This window comes from Alosa pseudoharengus, unplaced genomic scaffold, assembly GCF_046254945.1.
Source record: "Alosa pseudoharengus isolate Yale_2024_CS ecotype anadromous, Long Island Sound unplaced genomic scaffold, YU_APseudo_1.1 YU_APseudo_1.1_scf_24, whole genome shotgun sequence".
Lineage (NCBI taxonomy): Eukaryota > Metazoa > Chordata > Actinopteri > Clupeiformes > Clupeidae > Alosa > Alosa pseudoharengus.
Window position 1 is genome coordinate 8,664,853 of NW_027468689.1, and position 23,343 is coordinate 8,688,195.

The 23,343-nt window shown below is 43.9% G+C and overlaps 1 protein-coding gene across 1 annotated transcript in view; it reads right to left on the reverse strand.

The window, feature by feature from the left end:
• The window catches only part of scml2 (Scm polycomb group protein like 2), a 37,640-nt gene that overhangs the window by 9,608 nt on the left and 4,689 nt on the right, over window positions 1-23,343 (reverse strand). Inside the window, exons 3-9 of the mRNA XM_076303033.1 lie at window positions 21,060-21,294; window positions 18,064-18,152; window positions 16,635-16,878; window positions 4,352-4,653; window positions 3,770-3,887; window positions 1,727-1,930; window positions 1-20 (exon numbers count right to left, since the gene is read on the reverse strand). The exon at window positions 1-20 is cut by the window's left edge and continues 160 nt beyond it. Of these exons, the coding sequence (XP_076159148.1) occupies window positions 1-20; window positions 1,727-1,930; window positions 3,770-3,887; window positions 4,352-4,653; window positions 16,635-16,878; window positions 18,064-18,152; window positions 21,060-21,258 (1,176 nt within the window). The 5' untranslated portion in view covers window positions 21,259-21,294. The remainder of the gene's footprint in view (window positions 21-1,726; window positions 1,931-3,769; window positions 3,888-4,351; window positions 4,654-16,634; window positions 16,879-18,063; window positions 18,153-21,059; window positions 21,295-23,343) is intronic.

The window sequence follows — 23,343 nt, forward strand, 5'->3', positions numbered from 1 at the left end:
GGTGCCCCCGTCAGAGCGCACTGGGTGAGGGGGGGGGGGGAGGGAGGACAGACAACAAGAGCCAAAGAGAAACAGGGAGAGAAGAAAACACCATTACCAAAGTGCATATACATACACATACATACAGTATATATAATGTATACAGGCCCACATGCATTTTGTTCCTGGGGAATTTTCATATTGTAATGGTGGTTAAAGGGATTTGTATTGTATTGTGCGGTGCTTGGGTGGATGGGGGGGGCAGTTGGGGGCAGTTGGGGGTAGCAGATGGCCCAGAGGACTCAGCAGGACCCCTGGGAGGCCCCAAATCAAACGCCCCAAAACCAGGTTATGCACAGATGCCATTTCCCATTACGCTCAGAGAGATTACATCAGCTGCGTGCACATCACTTCTTCCCATCCTCCTCACACACACACACACACACACACACACACACACATATATATAAACACACACACAAATACATATACACACATATACTGCAAAGACACATATAAACATATAAACATATAAACATATAAACACATAAACACACACACACACACACACACAAATACATATACAAACACATATACACACATATAAACACACAAAGACACACACACAGATAAACCCTAACACTCACAGTCTCGATTGTCGCCATGTTACAGAGCTAACCTGTTCCGTATCAACTCCATGATTGATTTTCTGCCACACACTCCTTTTGAAAACAGAGATGTCGATCTCTAAAGCCTGCAGAATGGCAACCCTATAATCTGGGTGATGCAACAGGACTGGAGGAAGCACGCAGAGGGAAAGTGTGGGAGACAAAGAGATGAGAGGATGAATGAGAAGAAGAGAGAAATGGAGAAGAGTAAGGGAGACAGGTGAGAGAGGAAGAGACGGAGACAGGTGAGAGAGGAAGACAAGGAGACAGGTGAGAGAGGAAGAGACGGAGACAGGTGATAGAGGAAGACAGGTGAGAGAGAAAGAGACGGAGACTTAAGCATTCAAAGACAAGAGCAGAAACAAACAAGAGGTGAACCAGGAGGAGGATTCAACAGAGGCAGAGACACAGTGGCCTACACACAGACATGACGGGTGCCTCCACAACACACACAGACAGGATTGGTGCCTCCACAACACACACAGACAAGACGGGTGCCTCCACAACACACACAGACAAGACGGGTGCCTCCACAACACACACAGACAGGATTGATGCCTCCACAACACACACAGACAAGACGGGTGCCTCCACAACACACACAGACAAGACGGGTGCCTCCACAACACATACAGACAGGATTGATGCCTCCACAACACACACAGACAAGACGGGTGCCTCCACAACACACACAGACAAGACGGGTGCCTCCACAACACACACAGACAGGATTGATGCCTCCACAACACACACAGACAAGACGGGTGCCTCCACAACACACACAGACAAGAGGGGTGCCTCCACAACACACACAGACAGGATTGATGCCTCCACAACACACACAGACAAGATTGGTGCCTCCACAACACACACAGACAAGAGGGGTGCCTCCACAACACACACAGACAGGATTGATGCCTCCACAACACACACAGACAGGATTGATGCCTCCACAACACACACAGACAGGATTGATGCCTCCACAACACACACAGACAGGATTGATGCGTCCACAACACACACAGACAGGATTGATGCGTCCACAACACACACAGACAGGACCAAACTGGACGCCGTACCTCTGATGATCTCCCCGCCGTCCGATTGCGACTGCAGGAAGGAGTAAAGCAGCTTGGGCTGGTAGGCACAGTCCACGCAGGCCTGGACCGAGTACTGCAGAACCTTGTTCACCGGGCCCGGCCCAAAGTGGTCGGGCAGCTGCAGCACCAGCTTTCGGTCTAGGTGAGGCCCACAGTTTCCATGCTTGTTCACATACACACAAACTGAATATGAAAGGGGAAAGGACAGGAGAGAAATGCATTACATTAACGTGAGTTGATCTAAGGTTGTTATAGTTACCATTCAAAAGAGCATTGATATGGAACAGTGATCAAACTTTTTTACCAGATCTACTTCATAGGTGTCCCGATATACAGAATTAATAGCCACCCTACCAACTAATTAGAGAAAAGTATTTCTTCTCTTTGGGGGATATTTCAGCTTACTCTTTGTTATGACATAAAACAACTCCTTCATAACAGGCTTATTCTATAGATGACTCTGGGTTCATACAACTGGCTCATTCTATAGATGACTCTGGGTTCATATAACCTGGACTTTGTCAGGGATGATCTGATTGAACACTGGCAGAGAATAAATCCATGTGGTTGGGGCAGGCTTGGGGTGGCCCGGGGAACACTTTTCAATTTCCTGTTCTCATGTTCCATGGTTCACACAGAGAGCATTGTGGGAAATACAAGCCTGACGCACTGCAGAGGCGCCAACATAATAACACAATGCAGTGCAGCCCTGCAGCTCTGGGTTCAAAGTCTGCAGACAGGCATCAATAGCGAGAGCAGAGCGAATGCAGGGGTAGGCTTCATTAAACACGCTTTATTCCACTGCTTGGTTGAATTTCCCATTGTCCCGCGTTCTTTAGAACGTGTATTAACCGTATGTTATTTGCACACCTATGAAGTAGATCACATTTTTTGGCCGTATCACACTTGTCTATTAATTTGCTGAACTCATTGTGAAGTTTAAATTAAAGGTCATGTTGCATCCAAGCTGTAAAATACAGAGGTTCAGAACATAGCAACATTTAGCATATGACAGACAGAGATGGCTTTTAGCTAGTTGGATGGCAGTAGGCTCAGTAAAATAGCGATGTTTCACAGATAAGGTTCATCAGAATCCTGGGATATGCCCGCTTGGCAACGGGAGAGATGAAACTAATGACTGGCCTTTGGCCATAGCAACCATCCATTTAGAACTAGTAAAGGCAGTTTGTCCTGGAAGTTGAGAAATTAGTTGATATGTGGCGGAAATAAGTAGTTCTACAAACAAGACAATTTTAGCGATTAAAACGTTTAAATTATAACAGGAAATGAACACAACGCACGCGGCAACAATGGAATAAGCAGGATAATGAGCTCCACAACGTTGCACTTACGAGGTGTAAACGCCCCTCCACTCACATCAGGGCCATTTCACCACCTCGACCGTGCATTTATTTCTGTTAACCGAACGCCGTGTGGAGCCATGTCATAGTCTGGGCCTTCTCGACAAGAAGATTTAGCATACATTACCATGATTCATTGGCCATGTTTCCTATAGGACAGTAGTGTGTAGTGTGTGTGTGTGTGTGTGTGTGTGTGTGTGTGTGTGTGTGTGTGTGTGTGCGTGTGTGTGTGTGTGTATGCAGGGAAGGACTGACAAAAAAGAAAGGGAAATGGAGGCCAGTCAAGAAAGAAAGTGAGAGAGAGGAAGAGACAGAAAAGGAGAGAGGAAGAGAGAAAAGAAGAGAGAAAGAGACTAAAAAGGAAAGAGAGAGGGAGAGGGAGGAAGAGAGAGAGAGAAAAGGAGAGAGGAAAAGAGAGAGAAAAGGAAAGGGAGAAAGAGAGGAAGAGAGAGAAAAGGAGAGAAAGAGAGGGAGAGAGAAAGGGAGAAAGAGAGGAAGAGAGAGAAAAGGAGAGAAAGAGAGGGAGAGAGAAAGGGAGGAAGCGAGAGAGAAATGGAGAGAGAAAAAGAGAGAAAGAGAGTGAGAGAGAAAGGGAGGAAGCGAGAGAGAAATGGAGAGAGAATGAGAGAGAAAGAGAGAGAAAGGCAAAACTGAGGCTTACCTGTAGAGACAGGGTTGTTGGGCCCATCCTTTGGCGTCTGCATGGCAGACAGTCTGTGCTCTGAGGTCAGGTTGGTCAAGCTCGTGCTGACCAGAGATGGAATCACTCGAGGTTTTCTCTAGGGAACCAAAAAAAAAAAGGGTTAGGGTATAGGGGTGTTAGGGCGTGAGCTGGGAGGGTTAGGGTGTAGGGGTGTTAGTGTTAGGGTATAGGGGTGTTAGGGCGTGAGCTGGGAGGGTTAGGGTGTAGGGGTGTTAGGGTTAGGGTGTAGGGGTGTTAGGGCGTGAGCTGGGTTAGGGTATGGATGTAGGGGTGTTAGGGTTAGGGTGTAGGGGTGTTAGGGCGTGAACTGGGTTAGGGTGTAGGAGTGTTAGGGTTGTTAGGGTTAGGGTATGGATGTAGGGGTGTTAGGGTTAGGGTGTAGGGGTGTTAGGGCGTGAACTGGGTTAGGGTATGGATGTAGGAGTGTTAGGGTTAGGGTGTAGGGGTGTTAGGGCGTGAGCTAGGTTAGGGTGTAGGGGTGTTAGGGTGTGAGCTAGGTTAGGGTGTAGGAGTGTTAGGGTTGTTAGGGTTAGCGGTTACCTTGCTGCCCGGTTTGGGCCCTCTTTTCTTATGGGGCCTGGGCGTGAGCTGGGAGGCGGGGCTCATTATGTCGGCGGTGTTGACCCCTGGTCCGCCGTTATGTCCGGCGGCCGCGGCCGCTGCAGCCGCCTCTGCGGCCGCCTTCAGCATGGCGATGGTCTGGCTCTTGGGCCGCCGACCCCGCACCCCCTTCCTGACGGGCAGGGGGGGCAGCGGGTGCGGCAGGCGGTACGGGGACTGCATGGAGGACGACCGCCGTGACGACGTGGACGGGAACAGGGGAGGGGGGAGAGCCTTGGTGACTGCAGGAGAAGACAGGAGAGGAGGGGTAGGCACTTTAAAATACACATCAGACAGGCTTCTACTTGTACTTAAACTTACACATAGAGCCTACACGGAGAGGCAGATCCAAATGGAAATATCAGTTACTATCAGAATCAGTTCATATCAGAATGTAAAATATGGTATTAATTATGAATGTGCTGGACCGTAACATCATGTTCTGTGTAATTAGCATTTTAAGATTGCATCTAATTGCTCACACACTAACAATGTACCATTTTCAACTCCAATCCTCAGTTGTGCTTGCATCAATATGCTTATGGATTGATAGAACACCTGGTAATGCCACTTTATGGTGACTTGCTGACCACTTAAATGATTCTGTGAGGTAACACTCCACTCTGTGATATATTAAACTCACTTTTACCACTATCTTGACATAACTATTATTGCTAGCACTCACTTTTAGCATATCATGTGATTCACAGACCAGAGCCATTATGTTACAGATGGATCTTGCATGTGCATGAGTGTGAAAACTGTTTTTAGCAGTGTTGAGCATGTTACTTTAAAAAAGAACCCATTTGGTACCCTGTTCAGTCACAGTAAATAGGCTATGCCCTTGGACTGCATTAAATCTGATGCAAGGCATAGATATAATTCTGTAGCCTGTATAGCCTAGGCTACTAATGATTAAAACCGCTTCAGGTGTTGATGATTGTTCATGAATGTAGGCAACTATCTAATTTTTTTTTCTCACATTCTGTTTTTTTTTTATTCGGTTGTCTGTTGTGTCTGTGTTGATTATGTAGGTATGTATGTATATTTATATGTATGTGTGTGTTTGTGTTTGTGTTTGTGTGTGTGTGTGTGTGTATGTGTGTGTGTGTGTGTGTGTGTGTGTGTGTGTACTGTATCACTAACAGCCTCAAGTGGGATTCCCATTCAGCAGCGAAAGCCAACGCACGGTGTGTATGAGTTTGATTTGGAATGCTGTTAAGACTTCTGACAGAATATCCAAGAGTACAAATCACAGCAAATTCCAAATCAGTCAGCGGAAGAAGACATCACGTATCGACGCAGAGGATTATGGACACGCAGAATGCCAGCTCATGCACCGCCTGACATGCTTGCACACGCCCCAATCATTCCCTTCTCTAATACGCATTAAGAATTCCATGCAGGTGAAGTTGTTGACATATTCTCGAGAGGAGGAGATCAAAAAGCAAAACCCACATAAAAAAACAACTTTGATGTAACCACCCCAGCCTTACCCATTCCACCCCCCCCCCCCCCACACACACACACACACACACACACAGACTACTTTAAATCACAATGCTCAAAGACCTCATGCCTTGCCTTTCAGATCACTCGCTTGCTCCACACACACTTTGCATTGAAGGAGTGTCATGTTTCAACTCCATGCGTCTCCCTCCCTTAAACTCAAAAAAAGAAAGTTGGACTTAAAACAGCAAAAGTTGAGGTGATGCCTTGATAATAAGAAGTGGTGAAGCCAAGAAAAGCTAGGCGTACTACTGCAAAATAATCTGACAATTCATTAAATTAAAATGATTTTGAAGTCCATCAGATGAAGTTACAAAAACAATTTAAAAAAAAAGAAAAGAAGGTTCAGTACTGTAGGTGAGCCACACCAGCTTGGATGACAGATAACAGGACACACTGCAAAAAATTAAATCTAACCAAGTGTTTTAATCTCATATTAAGATAAAAAAAAAATCAATTTGGTATAGTTTTTAGTATGAAGGGACTTACCTAGCTGTCTCTCAAAAGATCATTTTGATTTACACTTTCACTTATTTTATCGACTTTCACTTATTTTAAGGAGTCTTATCAAGACAAATGTACATCTCGAACTGGCATTCAAATTTGCTTGTTTTTCGGAGAAATTTCCTTAATGCACTGGCAGACAAATTTGCTTGTTTTCAGGGAGAGACGTCTTAATTTAAAAAGAGTTTGACTTTTTTTTAAGTCAAAAGATTTTACGAGAAAGCGCTAGGTAAGTGCCTTAATACTGAAAACAAAACAATTGTTTTGATCTTGATACAAGATTAATAATACTTGGTTAGATTTTATTAGATACACAGTTTTAGCAGATAAGCAGCAAGTTCTTTAAGTCAGAAAACCTGTTCTGTGGTCAGACTTTCATTTTCCCCATTCTATAACCCTTTCAGTTTAAGGTCATCACTGATCCAGACGCTGCTGGGAGAGACACAAACATGGTTTTGGATGGCTGTAAAGGAGAGACGATGTGTGCACAACCTCCCCATGTACAGTAAAGGAGAGACGCTCCCTTGCGCACGACCTCCCCATGTACAGTAAAGGAGAGACGCTCCCTTGCGCACGACCTCCCCTTGTAAAGGAGAGACGCTCCCTTGCGCACGACCTCCCCATGTACAGTAAAGGAGAGACGCTCCCTTGCGCACGACCTCCCCTTGTAAAGGAGAGACGCTCCCTTGCGCACGACCTCCCCATGTACAGTAAAGGAGAGACGCTCCCTTGCGCACGACCTCCCCTTGTAAAGGAGAGATGCTCCTGTGTGAACGACCTCCCCATGTTTGGGTCTCCTCCATTGTCCCAGTCCCATTCCGTGGCAGCTGCTCACAGGCCTACAGGTAATCCTCTCTGTCTGTCTGTTTCTCTCTCTGTCTCTCTCTCACACAGAACACACAATTTTAGTCTCTTGCTTACACTTCACCCCATCTGTACTTGACAATACTCTGATATGTTTCATTTCCATATGCCATTTCAGAGACTACCTAGTTAGGACACGTATTGGCTATTTTGCCCAGAGAGCCATTTTAGAGGAAGTCATTGATGACGCGGCTCCTGCTCTGACGCAGCACTTTGGATCTGTAGGAATTCATCTGGCTTCTTATGTTAACATCCCCCCCTCATCTCATTGGTCCGAGGGAAACGCAACACAGCTGTGCTGGCGACTGATTAGGAAAGCTGTTTGTTTTGCCGCTTCTTTAAAATGCCGAGCCTCTGCCACCACCACCATCCTATCAAATGCTGAGCTTGAGAACGCTTTGGTGACAGAAAGGAATGGCACGAATATGATAAAGGTTTTCAGGAGGAAGAAGAGAAATAAAAAACACTGCAGGGTCTTTGCAAAAAACAAATGCGTTTTATTCTTCCTTTTTTAAACTAACCCACATGAATATTGCACTGAATTATTCCTTCATTATGAATTCATAAAAATTCAGCTGAGGCGTTAAGGCTATGCTAATAAAATATTTATCTGCATTCGCAGGCCCTGCCTGATACACAATTGCTAAATCTTGTTGGAGAGTGTGACTGCATGTGTGTGTGTGTGTGTCTGTGTCTGTACTGCATGTGTCTGTACTGCATGTGTGTGTGTGTCTGTACTGCTAAATCTTGTTGGAGAGTGTGACTGCATGTGTGTGTGTGTGTGTGTGTCTGTACTGCATGTGTCTGTACTGCATGTGTGTGTGTGTCTGTACTGCATGTGTGTGTGTGTGTGTCTGTGCTGCATCTGTGTGTGTATTTCTGAGTGGGATTGCGTGTGTGTGTGTGTCTGTACTGCATGTGTGTGCGCGTCTGTACTGCATGTGTGTGTGTGTCTGCACTGCATGTGTGTGTGTCTGTATTTCTGAGTGGGATTGCATCTACTCCTTGTGTTCTCCCCCTCAGCTGCACTCACAATGGGCTGCAACAGAGTATCAGATATCTGCAATTCAAAAGTGCAGACCCCATCCGTCAGTGGAAGTGGAAGGTGGCACATAGAGCTGCTTTGTGCGTGTCGCACAAAAAGAGGCCCTCCTGGTCCCTCCTGGTCCCTCTGTGGCCTGACTCGCCCTTTATTAGCTCACGCTGGCGTCTCCGCCAGCCAGCAGATAAACTTCTTGCGTTTCAGTGCGGCGAGTCTGGCCAAAGCCAGCGTTTTTCACTAAGTGCATCTGGGGGCTTTGGGAATGGGCACAGCTGCCTCAGCGGTGTTCCCCATAGGGGGGGGGGGGGGGGCGGGTAGAGGCCAGGGCTGGACAAGCTTTACTCCTACATGCGCTTAATTAGAAACAAGGAGAGAGCGAAACAGAGAGAGAGAGCACCATGTTTTGTCACTAATGATACACATGCAGCCACTTAAAATCCCTCTCTTTCTCTCTCCGTCCCTCTCTCTCTCATTACCATTACACATACGGCCTTATGGAACAACACAGCGAAGGGAGAGAAGGGAAAGCGACTGTCCATCACATCTTATTTCCCCCTCCAAAATTCCGCTCCTGCATATGGAGTCGGTCACCAGTACGTCATTTTCAGCCTGACCTGCGACCTGTGACCTAGTGACCTGTGGGTTGGCTGGGTTAGCGTGGGGGGGGGGGGGGGTCTGGAGGAGGGCATTAGAGGCACCAAGGCAGCCACACTGCTAATTGCCCCTTTCTACCTAAATATTTACATTTGGCTCCGGACCCGCAAAACCCTGGCTCTGGGATCTGGGTCTGAACACTGAGCTCGGTGGCCAACAATCTGAACCACATGTGAGTGGACCAGTGGACCCGAGCCGCGTGAACAGAGGCAGTTGGGTTTGGGGGGGATGTAGGTTGCCTACTGCCCAAGGCAGTTTAATTAAACAATACAATCTGCTGGAGTATCGGATGTCAAACAAGCGTTATAGTCTATTGTAGAAAAATCCTTTGGCTAGAGTCCTGCTGATACCATCTCAGACAGAAATCCTTCTCAAATAATTAGATTTCAGCCGTTTAATCTCATTTGAGCTGTATTGAGTTTGGGAGGCTGCATCTCTTCAGTTCCAGATCTAAATATGTTATGGGCAAATAATACACAATAAAGTAATGCTCGTCTAAAGAAAACACAGCATTTGGTTTTGTGTGTATGCCTATCAAATCTAATCTAAAAGAATCCATCTGAAAGGATTTCAAGCCTTTTAACAGGACATTGATCCTTTTTAAATTTAATTAAGTTCAACAATAACACACCCAACAAGGTTTTTTTTTTTACTGTAAAGGTAATTCAAAAATAAATTACTCCCATCACTGATTAAATAAAAAAAGACACATATATAAAAGAAAACAAATACATTTTTTGTTGTTAAACACCTCTAAATCTTTCCACAAATCACATGGACCTCAGAAGCACAGCCATTGTGTCAGGCATTATGTTCCCTCCTTTTTGGACACTGTCACCATTTACACATCCAGCGCCTCAAACCACACGAGAGGCAACAACACTGAAGCACCAACAGGAGTCAGAAAAAGCACAAACAAAAGCCGGCAGCAGGCACCCAAACACAGAGCAGCTAGAGAGAGGACCAGAGACACTCACCACAATGTGATCCGGCAGCCGGCAGTTCACAATAAATGAGGGAGGGAAAGAAAGCGCAGAGCTTTAACTTTCAGCACCGCTGCTGCTGTTGCTGCTAGGAGCCTCACCACACCAACCAAAAGCCGATACTCTCCACAACCGCTTCCCTGTTTTCCTGCAGATTTGGCTTCCTCTCTTCCCTTCGAGCGCCAGTGTGCAGCGAGGAGCTCCTGAGTTTCTTTCCGAGTGCGGAGAAGTGGAGCTGGAATGAGTGTCGGCGTACGAGGCAGCAGCCCATAACAAAGCCCCCACACTGCTGGTGCTCGCTGGCGTAGCAGGGAGGCAATGAGGAAGGGCTGATTAGCATGGCAGAGCAGGGGGGAGGGGACGCAACAGAGGGAGGGAGGAGGGAGGGAGGGAGGGAGGGAGGGAGGAGGAGGAGGAGGGAGTGTCTGTGTGGTGGTGGAGGGGGTTGTATGTTATCAGTAGAAAGTATTGGCAAGCAACGCTCCTCAGTCACATGGTCCACGCTGGCCCCTCCCACTCTCTCTTCTGGGTGTATGGGGCCTGGGGGGGGTTAAAATGGATCAGAGGAGCCCGATAGAGGTGGGGGTGGAGGGGTTGTGTGGGGCAGGGTGGAGGGGTTGCTCCTGTTGGCTGCATTAGTGGGTTCAGACACCCCGCGAGGTGGGGTCGGGCGGAGGGTGGGGGGTTCGCTCTTCGCTCCGTAACCCAAACCCATTCTGCCCTCCCCAGAGAGCCAGCTTTTAAGAACCAGGAAACGGTGACACCGCGCAACAGCACTGCCTCTCTCTCTCTCTCTCTCTCTCGCTCTCTCTCTCTCTCTCTCTCTCTCTCTCTCTCTACCTTGGTCTCTAACCCCCTTCCTTGCCAAACCCCTTCCCTTTTCTTAGCACACAGAGAGGAAGGGGCTAGCCAGGGGAGCTTTGACACACTGCACACACAACCTAAAGACCAATTATGCCATTTTTAACACAGCACCACTTCCTGCTTTGCGAAAGAAAAAAAAAACGAGGCAACAAACTGGTTTGACTTCCCACATGCAAAAAAAATGTTGCCATGCCCTATAAAGAAAATCAAAAATGCAAGAGAAAGACAGCGAGAGAAAGCAGTAAAGAGAAAGAGAGGGAGAAACAAAAAAGAGAAAGAGAGAGAGAGAAAAGGGATAAGAAAAACTGCTTTAAAGAAACTGTGGAACTACAGGTGTGAGCTCTCTGAAAGAAGACTGCATATCTAATGCAAATACAGCTTTAACTGCTCGAAACACAAAGGCAGATGGAGCAGCAAGGGCAGCACAAAGGGATTTTACAAGAATGTTGGCAGAGAAACAGAAAATGCCATATTTGTCCATCCCAGAACTGTTGACAATGCTGAGCCTTGAAATGTACTAATTAAATAATTTTAAATTGACGTTCCGTTTAATTGATTTCACATTGAATTTCACAAAAATAACAATGCTTCAATCAACTAGTAAATTTCTGCAATTAAAAAACACATCAAGGCTCACACGACTGATGTAATTTCAATACAGTAAAAGAAAAATGTCGCACAATTCATGTGGGCCACATCCAGCTTTGTAACACAACTATGGATAAGTCAGAGGATTTAAAAAAAAAAAAAAGACTTAATATTTATTTACTGAAAGAAAACAATAATGTGTTAAATCTGAAAAAATGAAATGCCTCAAATATAAAAGGCCTTTAAAACTACTTACTGTAATCCAATAATCCAATAACTGACCAACAAATAGTTTGATAAAAGAATATCTAACCACAACACATATGCAAGTGGATGCAAGAGGCCGTTTGCTTTATCTTCTGCATCATAATCTACAATATAAACAAAAACAGGAAAAAACAAGAAAAACCCCCTTTAGCCACATGTATGTGACAAATGCATGACCCTTGTGTCTAATGCATCAGCAGTGAGCTGTTCCTGCTCGCTGGCTTGATTTCCTCCTCAGTATTTATCTCCCATCTTTGCTACAGTTTATTTCATCACGCTCACACACACATACACACTCTGCCCCCCTCCTCCACAAGAACACACGCACAGACACACACACACACACACACACACACAACAGTCAGGAGAGAGGTAAACAATGGAGTGTGAAAGAGAGGAAAAATGCCACCCTACACACACGGTCCCCCTGATCCATTGCCACGGAGGCGATAGCTGCTAATTATCTGCTAAGGAGCTTTTGTCATGAGAAAGAGGAGCAGAATGGTCCCGACACCCCGGAGACCAATTTATACATCTTAGAAAAAAATAGCCTCTCCTTTCACAGGTGATGTCAACACCTACCACACAAACACAACACAAATAGCAAATGCTAAAATGATGCCTTCATCACCAAACTGTAAAGAAATGCTTACATTATGCATCGCTGGAATTATGAATGTCCACAAAATAGGAGGAAATTGTGGGGTTCAAAAATCTGAGGAGGCAGTTAAAAAAATAATCAGACACCATTCAATCTCATAAACGTGATGTCAGCCATCTAAACAGGTTTGGCTAGTAGCTGATTAAAGGTGAATTTAATGTCAGTTTACAAAAGGAGTCGTTTGAGTAGTTGGCACCAAGATAATAGGCTTAGCCATCTTTTGTTTGATTATGCACAAGGAATTAAGGAGATGAACTCCTTTTCCACTGGGAGTTTAAAAAGAGGACAAATTGGCCAGCTCAGGAGAACTCCAAGAAAAAATGGAACAGAAACGTTGAGAAGTGGCAATCGGTTGGATTTCTTGCTAATTTAAAATAATACAACTGATACCAGAAAAAGAGGATTTTTAAAATTGGCACAACCTCTGAACATTTTTTCGTGTTATTTTTTTCTGCACAGCAACCGAATAAAAACATCAGCAAGCACTAATGACATCTCCCACATAAATTCTTCTTTCTCTTTTTCCCCTTGGAAATGTCTGGCTTTAACACAAATTGAAAATGCCCTACATGGGCAGTTGAAAATAATTATCCCTCAAAAAGCCAGACACCCTAAAGCTCAAAATAACGTTGCTCTTCCCGTTTTAATTTTTTCCTTTCTTTCCAATAAGCCAAAAAATTATATCCAGCTCAAGGCAAGAAAACAACAGAGGATTTTCGTTGGAAAAAGCCTCAAACAACTCAAGACGACCTGCAGGAACAAGAGCAGCATTTGTTGAGGAGTGGCTTTAACCGGCCTCCAGGCAGCAACCTCAAGGAGATGTCCGTTTCCTGCAGTAGTTAACGCTGGGCCGGTAGAAGAGAAGATGGATCGATCCCGGTGTCACCCTATATCCTCTGGACAGCCCTGTTCTGGCCGATAAATACAGGAAGATGGCTGTAAACACACAGAGCAGAGCAGCCAGAGGAGCTTGACCTGACGGGCAGGGAGGCTGCTGAAGGACATGTAACTGCCCTCATCAATCAGGTGAGCAGGCTCACCCCAGCGCAGGCCCACTCCTCCTACGCCAGGACCCCTGGTGTTGCTCAGTAACCGAGCTTGGCGTTTTTACTCACAACGAGCAGAAATAAATATTCGTAGTTGGCTACTGCAGGAATGGTATTCACAGAGCGAAAAACAATTAGGATTTATGATGCCGAGTCGACTGCAGGTCATGGAAACGGCCTGGCGTTGTAAAAAACATAAACTCTGTGTTATGTTCATGTTAAATAAAGCACAACTTCAAAATGTTCAGACAACTCTCGGAAAGGCTGTCTGTATTAACTTAAACGTTCAGGCAACACTCGGAAAGGCCGTCTGTATCAACTTTGATGGCAATGCCTCAGAGACCTGCTCCTGTGTAGTTGGAGGAATATGTGAAGCGAGTCAGTTAAACATTTAAACAGTGTTGGTGACTGAACAAGAGAGAAAGCCATTCTAAAACAATTAACCCCCACACATTATTTCCTATGAAGAAGCTGCTAGCGTCTACAGGCACTGACTGTTTTTTATGTCCCTTGTACACTTAAGGTACAATAAGAATCCCTGAACAATACTTTGATCATAAAAAGCTTCATCCAGTAGCACAACAATAAGAGGATTTTTCATTGAATGTATGGCTCATAATAAAGTATTGCTTTAAGATAATTTCTCAGAGGGGCATTTTTTTTTAAGAGCGGCAAACAATAGAGGGTGCACAGGCCTGAGGAGCTGTCCACTTTCTAAAAGGGGATGATTGACAGGCTAATCCTTCCTTTTGTCAGGAGAGGTGGGTGGGTGCCTCAGCATGGCATCTTAATCGCTAAAATCTCTCTAAAGGATGCGCACCAAATATGAACAGCAACACACAAAAAAATACGACCGTCATAATTTGCATGGGGTTAAAAGGGAAGTCAGAGCAGTAGTGAAGGGAGGGGCCTGACAGGAAGATCCCAAACGTTCACAGAAGAGGCTCCTTTGTTTGAGGAGACTCACGCCAAGGCTCTGGAGAGAACTCTGTGCGCGGTGATAAGAAGGAAGAAAGGGCCAAATAGGACATTAAAGAACAATGTAAACACTTTTTTGAAATTACGCTGTCAAGGCTTCTCCTTATTTTGCATTTTGATGCTGGTGAATTGCTGACTTTGTTTCTCTGCTCCAGAAACTGCTAAATAAGGAAAGCAGGTTGTCAAAGATAAATGCGAATGATTTGAGTAATATTATGAATTACATTTAAAAACAAAATTCGATATGCAAAGTTGTTCAGATCTTCTTGGTTTACCAGCAGTCTAACTGTTTGGGTATTTTATTTTGGGATATTCCACAGTTGAGAGATAAAGTGGTGACAGATGCAGATGCAAATGCATCCTCCCTTTCTGGGTCCAAACTTCTCGACTTCTTACGGATATTAGAATCCACATTTGACTCAATCCAAATGGCAAGAAATATTTTGCTTCCAGATACTTGGACTTCATCATCGTCATGAAGTAAAATTGCTTTTAATGTAACTATAAGACATCTGATCTAACCTATTGAGCCTTTTCACCATTTTCAAATTCAAGTGAGTTGATGGTATTGCACTCCTCTCTTTTCCTCAAAATAATGTCAAACCAAGTGGGTCAATCTTATTGACCCAGGTTGGGACTTTCACAGGGCTAAATATTTGAACCCTGGTCTGCGCTGAATAGGTCATGACCCAAGTTGGGGTGAGTGATGTGAAAGAAGCTTTAGTTCTCTCTTTCAGACTGTTAGAAACCCCCAGGCCAGACTCACACACACACACACATGAAACATACAGAGTGATTTTGGTGTACTGAAGATAATACAATACACAAGTATGAAGACGCAGTAAACATTATTTTTTGTACCATTGTTATTTACAGAATTTATTTAGGCATTGTAATAAGAAGTACCAGTAAGGTTGAATATATGCACATACCTTGCATATTTAAAGACAAAAATGTCATTACACCTTAATTGCAACCTTCATATAAATCAGTATTTTCCATCTGTAATTGGATTTCACTTAATGTGGATTTCCACCATCACGATCACAGTGTACCCCTGAGTGGGAATTTTAATTAATAATAAACACTAATTACCTATTAGTGAAACCAGCAAATGTATTAATAGTAGCAATTAGAGTCCAGTTGAGATGTAACTATTCCACTCTTATTTCAATTGAAAGTACAACCAAAACAGTCATGCAGCATAATTTAGTTCACTTTATATAGATATACAGTTAAATATGACAGGGAAATTAATCTATCTAACTGATCTTAAAAATAATACGTACCGATATCTGTTAAATACTTTTTATTTTATTTGACATAATCATAATTCCCTACAGTGCCAGATTTCATGTTGTGTGAAATTAATTGAGTCTAGTTAAGATATCAAGTATCCTCCCTGACACTGTTACCAACTGAAGTGGTTTTACAAGCCAATAAAGGTACTTCCTCTGAAACGTATTAATTCAGAGCAGCAGGTCCACTGAGAGATGGAGGAAACTGGGGCTGTGCTGCCCCCTGCTGGGATATGGCGTCACCAACACCTGACTACCCAGCTAATCAGCTGACTTAAAGCCTGTCCTAAATGTTTCTTTAAATAGGGTGTTTTTCTATACAGTGTTCCCACTCAAGTAAAATGTAAAATTCCATGACTTTTCCCTAACAAAAAACTGAATTTCCATGACTTACTATCTAATGAATGGTACATAGGGGTGTAAAGGTACTTGTATTTAAACTGTTTAGGTACCGTTTAGGACCTTAGGTTCAATACAAATGTGTACCGAATGTACCAAATGCATGATGATTTTTGTGTACCGTTACATCCCAATGGTACAATATACCGACCAATGATTTAAAAGCATCCGCGTAGCGTTCGAGAAAGATATTACACCAATTCTGCATGGAAATATATTTGTATTAATGTATTTTGGCAAGTTAAACTGCTACAACAAAATTCCCTGATATTCCATGACTTTATAAAAAACAATGTCTGGAATTGACCATGTCTGGAATTGACTTTCCAAAATTCCATAATATTGCAGAAATTCCATGACCCATAGGAACCCTGTCTATAACAGATAATAATATTTAATTGCGATAAGATCTGTTAAATTTAGTTTATAACATTTAAAATGCTCGCTTCACAGCATCATCATGCACATTCCATACCATGCAGCTGTCTCTATTATATTATCAAGCATGTTTGTAAAAGAGGATCTTTGGTAAAGTACAGTAAAGTAGTATTTGCACATGAACTTACAGCTGTTGCCAGGAGACTGCAGACTATGTTTGGTAAGAGAGCACCAGCCCACAGGGAAGATGTCCCTGGAATAGAACTTGCACCAGTAGTCAAAGGCCCCCCTCCAGCCATCGAACATGACAAAGATCTCGTCCCCCTTCACCTCTCCAATGGTGGCGGGGCAGATTAGGTATGGGTTCTTCCTGTCCACGGCCTCCAGTTTCATGCCTGGGCTGAAGTAGTTCTGAGACGGCCTTGGAGGCTCCTGTGTGGAAGTACAAACCAATCAGTTATTGTCGGACAAAGTAATCCACACCTGAACTACTGCAACTACATATAACTTTTTTCTGATTCTATTTCATTTTGACTTATGTGTATGTGTGATTAATGTTAATATTATTAATCACTGCTGTCACACCATAATTTCCCTTTAGGAATGAAAAACATAACCTATCTATCTATTATACAATTACAATTATGTAGCAAATATTACACCCAAACTAGGACACTGACAGCAGCAAAAATCCATGGGCGCCTTTGTGTAATGTTGTTCTCATTTTGAGAAAATTGAAGCCTAATTTCACCTAAAAATGCTTGGTTTTTGTTTTATTGTAGTTACATTTAAACAAGTATCAAATCCTTTGCCAGTGTCTTTAATAATTATAAAGCTTATACTACTAAGAGAACAAAGCCTCCATGTGACCTTGTAAAGTAGGTCAAAGTCATTGAAAGTGGGTCAGTATATAATAAGGTGATCAGGGTGACACTTTGACATAGTTTGACAAAGTCTGTCACAGCAACAATAATTAATGAGGGCCCTGAAGCTTTTTCTTTATAAGTTATCTAAATTTATCTCCATCATACTCGTGTACGACACACCTAAGTCTGGAAACTCTCACATTATGATCAGGTAATATCTTCAGACTCATGGACTCTTTGAAGTATTACAGTAGTCCCTGTAGGCTACCTAGCAACGTTTGTCAATGATACAGTATACATGGCATAGAATACATAGATTCTTCAAAAAGTGATGCGTAACGGGTTGAAATTTATAGAATTTATTCTTTCCTAGCAATAATTCAATTCAAACACAGAGACAAAGTACCAAAGTAGTGCTGTTAACCCTAGTATGTGTTACTTTGGGCCTGTTTACATTTGTTTTCAGAATGCATTTTGGGTGATCCAATCAGTAGTCAGCTGAGACATCACTGTTTATATGTGTATTCAAGGTGTACAGCCAGACAAGTTGCTGTTAAGATTAGGCTATTGCTAATGCCACACTCCCTTTGTCTGAGACACATCAGAACACATTAGCGTTTACATTACAAAAGACATGTGGTCAAATGCGTCTCAGAACATCGGCAAGTGGTTTGAGTGATCGGATTACAATATGTCTCTAAAACAGACCTTCTTAAAAGCACTAGCTGGGGCACACGTGTCTAAAACAGACCTTCTTAAAAGCACTAGCTGGGGCCATCTCTGCGCCACTCAAGGTTCTCAGCAGGAACATGGGCCATGAGGAGGCGTTCATCCGAAATCCTGTAGTCAACAGTGGAATAGAGAGGAGAAAAACAAAGAGAGAAAGAAATGCAAAAACAAAAAAGTCAACTATAAGAACAACAAAAAAAACCTCAAAAACCACAGTAGTTGAATTAAAACTTAAATTACTAAATGATGCATGTAACTTCTAGTGCATCGTCTAGTTTCAGCAGGTTACAATTAACTTGCTAGACTCGCACAATGTTGTCAAATCTCTGCTGGTGTTTTTACAATGTTGCTTCAATTACATAAAATAGCTCAATGTTTGTGTACATCCTCATTACTGGGTTGTACATAATAGTATTAATAAGTAAGAGAAATTATTTAATTGATCAAAATTTAAAATTAATAGAGGACCCATTCATACTATGGAGCTCAAGATATTTTCCTCAATGTTAAAGCACTATAGAAGATTTGCTAAACAAACTAGATATGCGTCTTTTGCAACAAATTATTAACATAACTCCGATATAAGATAGAGGGAATGCACCGACAGCAGTATGTAGAAAGAGATCTCCGAATTCCCATGCTGCCTTACGTGCACAATTTTATTCGCGCTGCTAGGCAGCCTGGATTCCATGGACCCGATTTTCACCTCAACAAAGGAACCAATCACAGAAAGGAGGGGGGGACAGCAAGACGATGACGACACATCGAAGCAGGGCGAAATGGTCCTACATATATTGTAGGTTATGATACATATAATATAACATTGTATCAAATAATGCATGCATATATTGTTATACAAAGTTAACATACAGTAAAGCATCTTAATAATGGTGCTCACAGTTCTTTAAAGAATGCAGATAAGCAACTGTTTGCATAACGAAAAACATGCAAATTGCTCACAACGCTATGCAAAAACATTACCATGCAACTGTATTGACCATTTTGGAGGATGATACATTCTTATGACATAGAGGAATGATCACACTATTTGATACACGATACGGTGTATCGGTGACAGCTGTTCAAAGCCCCGTAAGGCTGCCCGTTATGATTGAAGCAGTGGGCAGAGCTGTCGGCATCCAGACTGGGACTATCAAGCATTTGATGGATACCAGGATGGATCTGACGGATGCTAGGTTGGATACTAGGTTGGATAACATCATGGAGAAGCTCAGGGCTTTACAAAGGCAATTGGACCAGAATGGACTAAGAGGGTAGTCGTGTAAATTGGAATGCGGCTAACTGCCCCAAGACCAAACAACTACAATCTTATCTGCTTTTGGCGCCCCTCAACCAGCACGGGCCTTGGCCAAGGCCGCGGCTGGAACAGCCACTCCCCCGGAAGAGCACTGCAGTGAGACGCTCTTGCGTTCCTTCCCCCACCCCCCACAGACACCTGCTGATTGTGGACTCTGTCTGGGACATGACCAAGGCTGTCTCCATAGCAACTTGCTGTGTTATCGCTTTGACAATCCTGCGGACTGAGGCACTAAGATTGTGGTACCAGGCGGAGCGACTCACCAGGCCTACACATACATCTATCATATACATGCAGTCAGCCCCCACTACCCCCCATCCCTTCGCCGCTTTGTACCCCCAGTCGGTTAAGCGGGTCTGTGACCAGCGCCGCAAATGGCTGCAGGACCGGATGGCTGCCTGCCTGCACTGGTATCCCTCCACCCCCCCCACTCCCCCGTTGCAAGCCGTGTGTCTTTCATGTTGTTGTAAAGCAGAGGTGTCAAACATAAGGCCCGGTGGTCAGATCAGGCCCGCCAGCAGGAAGGAAAAGGAAGGGAAGATTAGAAAAAAAGATATTCAATGTGTTATTACCTCTATGATATGATAAACTGATAAAAACCTAGCACTACAAACCATCCTCATGAAGGAAGAAGCTGATAAAAACCAACATGGAAGTAGGACATTTCAAGAGAGAAAGAGCAGTATATGACAGCAGTACATTATTGTGTACTTGTTTGCTCATAAGTGATATCATCTAACAACACTCTGATACCCATGCAGAAAAATGATAATGACCATGACAATGATGGCCCCCACGAGGTCTCGTTCCAACAAATCCGGCCCACTACCTAATATGAGTTTGACACCCCTGTTGTAAAGTGTATGTGCTAATGTTGCTGAGGTGTTTTTTTCCTGTTCCCACACTGTACTCCCCACAGGAGCATAGTCTGGGGGTTGCTTTTTTTTCTCCTCCCCTCTCCTCATGTTACGCTGTATTCTTCCTCAATGCCCTGCCGTCCTGTCTACCCACCTTGTCATATTATATGTATGTTTGTGTAATGTATGGACAGGTTGATGGTTAATTTCGCTGGTTACTTGTGACAATGAAGGCCTACTACTACTACTACTACTACTACATCAGGAGGAACTCAAACTCAGGACCTGGACCCCCACTTGGCTCAGTCAGGGACACTGATAAGGGGCCAGCATCGGGAGAGTAAGGCCTGGGGTAGACTGTTTTTTAACAACACTGCCACGCGTAGTCTGGGGTAGACTGTTTTTTAACAACACTGCCACGTGTAGTCTGGGGTAGACCTGCTTTTAACAACAATGCCACGCATAGTCTGGGGTAGACTTGCTTTTAACAACCCTGCCACACGTAGCCTGCGTCTGTTCAGTGTGTCAGTTGTGCACATCCTCAAAAATTAAAGCAGTGCGTACGCAAGATGCAATATTCACAAGAAAATTAGGGGCAAAGGCGCAACATGTGACCGCACATGAGCATGCAACACCGACTTTATTTCCGACTCTGGGTCTGAATGTGGTGGTCTGACTGCAAGTGGAGATCTCCAGTACACGTGGTGCTCACATAGTAATAAAGCAAAGTTTCGTTCACAGCACATCCGGTTGTGTACATAAACGCTTGGTCAAAAAAACAGTATATTCCAGGCCTGATGGTGATGTCAGATCCAGCAGCTCCCATGATGCACCTGTGCTCACCTAGCGGCGGCTGCAGCATGTCCCCACTCCTCTCGCACGTGCCAATGGGCTGGATCTCGGACGAGTCCACCAGGCGCCAGAAGTCGTTGGTGTTGTCGCTGCCGTCCAGGCGAAGACGCAGGCGCGTTCCCATCAGCCCCATCACCGTGGCGATGCAAATGGAGGTGGAGTTGCGCGGGTCACAGGCCTCCAACTTCATCCCAACTTTGAAGTCGTTGCTGGGCGGCACTCTGGACTGGAGACACAGGAGGGAGAGGGGTTAGGCACCCTGAACTGGACACAGGGGGAGAGGGGTTAGGCACCCTGCACTGGACACAGGGGGAGAAGGGTTAGGCACCCTGAACTGGACACAGGGGGAGAAGGGTTAGGCACCCTGCACTGGACACAGGGGGAGAGGGGTTAGGCACCCTGCACTGGACACAGGGGGAGAGGGGTTAGGCACCCTGCACTGGACACAGGGGGAGAAGGGTTTGTTTCAAAGGGAAACCACATGAGGATTCTAAATTCCACGATAACTTGAAGTTATAAGAGAGTATCATCTTAGGCTCACCAAGCCTTCAAACTAATCTTCACAGGTGACCTTCGTGCTAACAGATTATATAGCGGGCAGATCATGTCAGGTCATGTCAGGCCAGAGCCTTTCCTGAAAGATGGGGCGTGTTTCAGAGGGATTCCTCATAAACAGTGATGTTGAGTTTAATTAGTATGCCATGTCTCATCCTCATCATGCTGGTGGATGGCAAGATTCTCCCGGAAAAAAAATTCATTCATCATTCCTTCAACTGTCTGCCAGTACCCTGAGATGAAAAACCATGATGCCTCAACCTCCAATCCTCACTGTTGGTATAGTATTTTTTTTAGGGTGATGCACACAGTGCATCTCATCCAAACATAGTGTGTAGTATGACATTCAAAAATGTCATTGATGTTCCTTCCACTTGCAGATAATGGCCCCAATGCTGCTTACTGGAAGATTCTGAAGTTTTGAAATGCATCAGTAACCAGTTCCATTGATATGTTTTGCAACAGTAAGGTTGCAAAGGTCTTGGGAGAGCTCATAGCTTTTACCCATCATGAAATGTTTCTTGTGTGACACCTTGGTTATGAAAAATGTGTCATTCTACACTATTGCCCATAACTCTACTTATGGACTTTAATGTTTGATGTTTTTTATATATGTGTGGATTACCTAAGTTAAAGGTACACTATGCAAGATTTTCACCTTAATATAACCTTTACGAAGCCAATTTGATGGTAAACAAACTTGTAATAGGCGAATCGTTCACCTAGCACAGGGGTGGGCAAACTTTTTGGCTCAAGGGCCACATTGGGTTTTGAAAATTGGCCGGCGGGCCGCACAACAACCCCCCCCCACCCCCACCCCCACGACACACGCATAAAAAAATAAAAAAATGTATAGCCTATAATTTAGTATGAAAAGTATTTGCTTTAAAATATGAATTGCTTAAAAATACTGCAATACTGGTAATTTTATGCTGTTTAACAAATGTATAAATGGTGCACTGTTGCTTTAAGACAGTCGCTTTAATTCACGTTTATTTCTCAATTATATTCTGCCTGCTCCGCTATGGCTAGTGCTGTACCTACGGCTGGGCCCTCTCACAGTTTTTAAATGGTCAGTAGTGGGAGCTACTGTTGCCTTCATGATTTCCTTTTAAAACTTTCTTATAAGAAGGAGATATAAATTATCAACAATCACAAGCCAGCTGGAACCTGCGGCTGTCTCTCCCTCTCGTGAGTGCAGACGCGTTCCCAATTAAATGGATTGCATAATGTTCACGTTAGATCTGCTGCAAAGGAGATAACTAAGAGTTAACTTAGTTTAACATGATGTTATCTCTATTTAACATGATGTTTTGACATTGACATTGTAAACGTTATCTAAGGAGAGTGAAAAGCAGTTTGCAGTAAGGTTAACCACCGAGGTGAAGTTAGTTTGATATTTGATATTCGGATATTCGACAGATATTAAAAAAAAAAATTATGCGGCCGGTTTCACCCCGTGTTTGCAGACAATGTACAAACAGATGACCTGTCTACTTGCTCCCAACCGACCTTAGGGACCGTCTAAAAAGTACCTTCTGAATTACCTTCATAGTCTTTTTTGTCAATAGCTTTGACATCATGTGACCTAGTGACTCCAAACCAATTCAAAATAGTTATCCTATATGGGACTCATCAGACACACCTCTTTTTATGGTCACTGTATGCACACTGTATTTTACATTAATATTTTAAAGAAAATACATTATTTCCCATAAGG